We start from the raw sequence: 3,290 nt of genomic DNA, 5'->3' as shown, positions 1-3,290 counted from the left end.
GGTGTGCCCGAGATCAACTTCATAGTCAACGTCCCCCTTTCGACTCAAGATGTTATAGGGACCCTTCCATTGCATTAAAAGTTTGTTATTTTCAGTCGGCAAGAGGATTAGAGCCTGATCACCAGGCTTCAGCGATCGCTTTCTGCTCTTCAAGTTGTAGTAGCGGCCATACCGCTCTCCTGCCCGCTGCAGCTCTTCATGCGCCAGTTTTCAGGTGTTTTCCAACCTCTCACGAAGTGTTAGGACGTACTCGTAGGTGGTCCTCAGTTCATCCGGAATGGCATCATTTGTCCATAGCTCCCGCAGTACCGCAAGCGGTCCTCTTACGCTCCGCCCGTAAAGGAGCTCGAACGGGGAAAACTGGAGGCTCTCTTGTGGAACCTCTCGATACGCAAAAAGCAGCGGAGCGAGATACCGGTCCCAGTCCCTTGGTCTCTCTTGACACATCCGTTTTAGCATCTGTTTGAGTGTCCCGTTAAACCGCTCCACCAAACCGTTTGCCATCGGATGGTAAGGGGTCGTATGGAGCTGTTTTATAGACAGCAGTCGGCTCACTTCTTTCATCACGTCCGAGGTGAAGTTCGTCCCTCGGTCGCTCAATACCTCTCTTGGCACTCCCACGCGTGAAAACATTTCGACGAGGGCCTCAGCAACGCGCTCCGTTTCAACACTGGGGAGCGCAACCGCATCGGGATATCGAGTGGCGTAATCCACCATTGTTAATATGTATCGATTTCCCTGAGCCGACTTTGGGTTCAGTGGGCCCACTATATCCACAGCCACCCTCTGAAAGGGCGTCTGAATAACTGGCACTCTGACAAGAGGCGCCTTCCGTGTGTGGCCCCTAGGAGTGGTCCGCTGGCACGAGTCGCACGACGCGACAAAACGTTTCGCGTCGGCCTGCAGTCCCGGCCAGAAAAACTCTGTTTGTACTTTGAGCACAGTCTTTTTGGTGCCCTGGTGTCCTCCCATTAGCCCGTCATGGGCGAGTTCGAGCACAGCTGTCCGAAATTTCTTTGGCACGACTACCTGCACGTATTCTCCTCCAAGCTTGGAGGTGAACTTGCGTTGCAGAACTTCTTCTTGTAGAAAGAACCGGTGACTGTCTCCCCTCTTGCTGCGCACCACCTGACCTAGTCGATCGAAGCATGCCCTCAGTGTTGGGTCCTGTTTCTGCTCCTTGATTAGGTCTTCCCGGCTTACGTTTTCTGAATTCTCAGACACCCGAAGGCCTCTTAACGGTCTTTTCTCACGGGCTTGCGATCTCGTCACTACGGCGTTTGCCTGGTCCCCATCCGAGTCTGCAATAGCCGAGCGCTCGTTTCCAGCAGTGTCGCACTCCTGCTCAGCGCTAATACTCGCTGAGGGTTGTACTTCTTTCGAGAAGGGCACAGTCGCGGCCATCGTCTCCAATCTCCAGCCGGGATCCGGATCGGCGGCATTTCTAACTCCTTCAACGTTGCCGATTACCAGGTCATAAAGCGGATCATTCATACACTTCGCCCGAAGGCGGCCCTTGAAATAAGGTGTGTCCACGCTGATCCAAGCTTCTGGAAGCAGGAGAACCGACCGATCGAGAAGGTACACAGGAGAGTTGGATCCTGTGAGATCACCATCTTTGACCAGACTCCTCCTTACTATCACTGTGTTGCACCCTGTGTCTCTAAGCACATGAACCCTTTGGTTACCAACCACTCCGGTGACTACTGGAAGTTTCTCATTGACATTTACGGGCTCACCTATCAGGCCCGCGCCAACGACCGGGACCTTTTCCCCATTCTTCAGCTCAACGTATCCGTTCTCAATGCACAACGACGCTGATTCTTCTGCCGTGCCTTTTGGCTTGTTTGGACCCTTCTGCCAACACTTCCAACTAGTGTGGCCGCTTTTTCCACACTTGAAACATTTAAGAGCTTGGTTGTTGCGCTGCGCTCTGCCCACGCGACAGTTTTCGGCTCGATGGCCGGTGCGAGAGCAAAGGAAGCATTTCTGCACTTCCTGATCCCTCGCCTTCACAACTGACTGGCTCCTGTCTTTCCTTTCAGCTCTTTGTTCCGCATCTGTTGTAGCTGACGGCTCTTTCCTTGCAGCTGGACGTCTTGCGAAATTCGGCCATCCATGCGCGTCTACGTAATGCTCCGCTCTTTCTATCATTTCGTGAAGAGTAGCATCTTTTTTCTCTTTTAGGAAGAGTTCCAGTGGTGCCGCGCAGCTTGAAAGGAACTGGTCCTTCACCATCAGCTCGAACAGATCATTGTATTCCTTCTTGGTGTTGGACAGCTCGACCCACCGGTCAAGGAAATTCGTGAGCCGAGTAACAAACTGGGAGCACGTTTCCCCGTTCATAGGGGATGCACCCTTAAACTTTTCTCTAAACCCTTCCTCGGTCATTCTAAAACGTAGCATCAATGCTTGCTTTAACTTATCATAATCCGTGCAATCTGGCGCGGACATCCTACTGAAAACGCTCAGTGCCTCACCGCTCAAACACAGGCTCAATGCAGTGGACCACTGGTCTCGTGGCCAACCTTGACCTCGAGCCACGCGCTCAAAACGCATCAAATACGCGTCGAGGTCATCACGTTGCTCATTGAACACAGGCATAACTTTGTGCGGGTTCACTTTGTTTCCCGACATAGCTGCCCTCTCTTCCGACCCGGACCTAGAGTCCGTTTCCGAGGAACTGCCAGGTTGCTGCCTCAGCAACAACACCTCCTTTTCTTTTTCAAGCAGAGCCATTCTTAAGGTGGACTCCTCTCTTTCCCTCTCGAGCCTTAATTCGGACTCCTCTCTTTCCCTCTCGAGCCTTAATTTGGACTCCTCTCTTTCCCTCTCGAGCCTTAATTTGGACTCCTCTCTTTCCCTCTCGAGCTTTAATTTGGACTCCTCCTCTCTCATAGTCTTTTCGCGTTCAGCTTCCTCCCTCCGCCAAGTGCGTTCTGCATTGCGCTCTTCTCGACGTCTAGCTCTCTCTTGCTCTATCCAAGAAAACAATTCTTTACCTTCGAAGCCGAAGCTCCGTCCCTGATCAACGAGTTTATCAAACTCGGCCTCTGCCATCGTGCTCAAAGAAACAGTGGACTTCTTGCCACTAGCACGACCCCTCACACGAGTTCCTTCGTATCCTCAGCACCGACACGCGGCTGACCAAGTCCTGTCGCGGACGCCAATTATTGTCACAAAAACCTTAACACCTCGCTCGCCGATCCGGCTGCCAGGCGCAAGCCGACGGAGCACAGGGGTCCGCTTTACGCTTCGCCCCGGCCTACAAGCGAAGGGCCTTTGGACAA

General features: G+C 52.8%; 1 protein-coding gene across 1 annotated transcript; it reads right to left on the bottom strand.

Moving 5' to 3' along the window:
- Positions 1–210: 210 nt before the first annotated feature.
- Positions 211–2,898, bottom strand: LOC139052244 (uncharacterized). The gene has a single exon (XM_070529340.1). The coding sequence runs from the start codon at positions 2,896–2,898 to the stop codon at positions 211–213; it is 2,688 nt and encodes an 895-aa protein (XP_070385441.1).
- Positions 2,899–3,290: the final 392 nt, after the last annotated feature.

Source organism: Dermacentor albipictus, unplaced genomic scaffold (assembly GCF_038994185.2).
Source record: "Dermacentor albipictus isolate Rhodes 1998 colony unplaced genomic scaffold, USDA_Dalb.pri_finalv2 scaffold_20, whole genome shotgun sequence".
Taxonomy (NCBI): Eukaryota; Metazoa; Arthropoda; class Arachnida; order Ixodida; family Ixodidae; genus Dermacentor; species Dermacentor albipictus.
The sequence above is the reverse complement of the archived record's forward strand: the minus strand, read 5'-3'. Positions and strand labels throughout refer to the sequence as shown.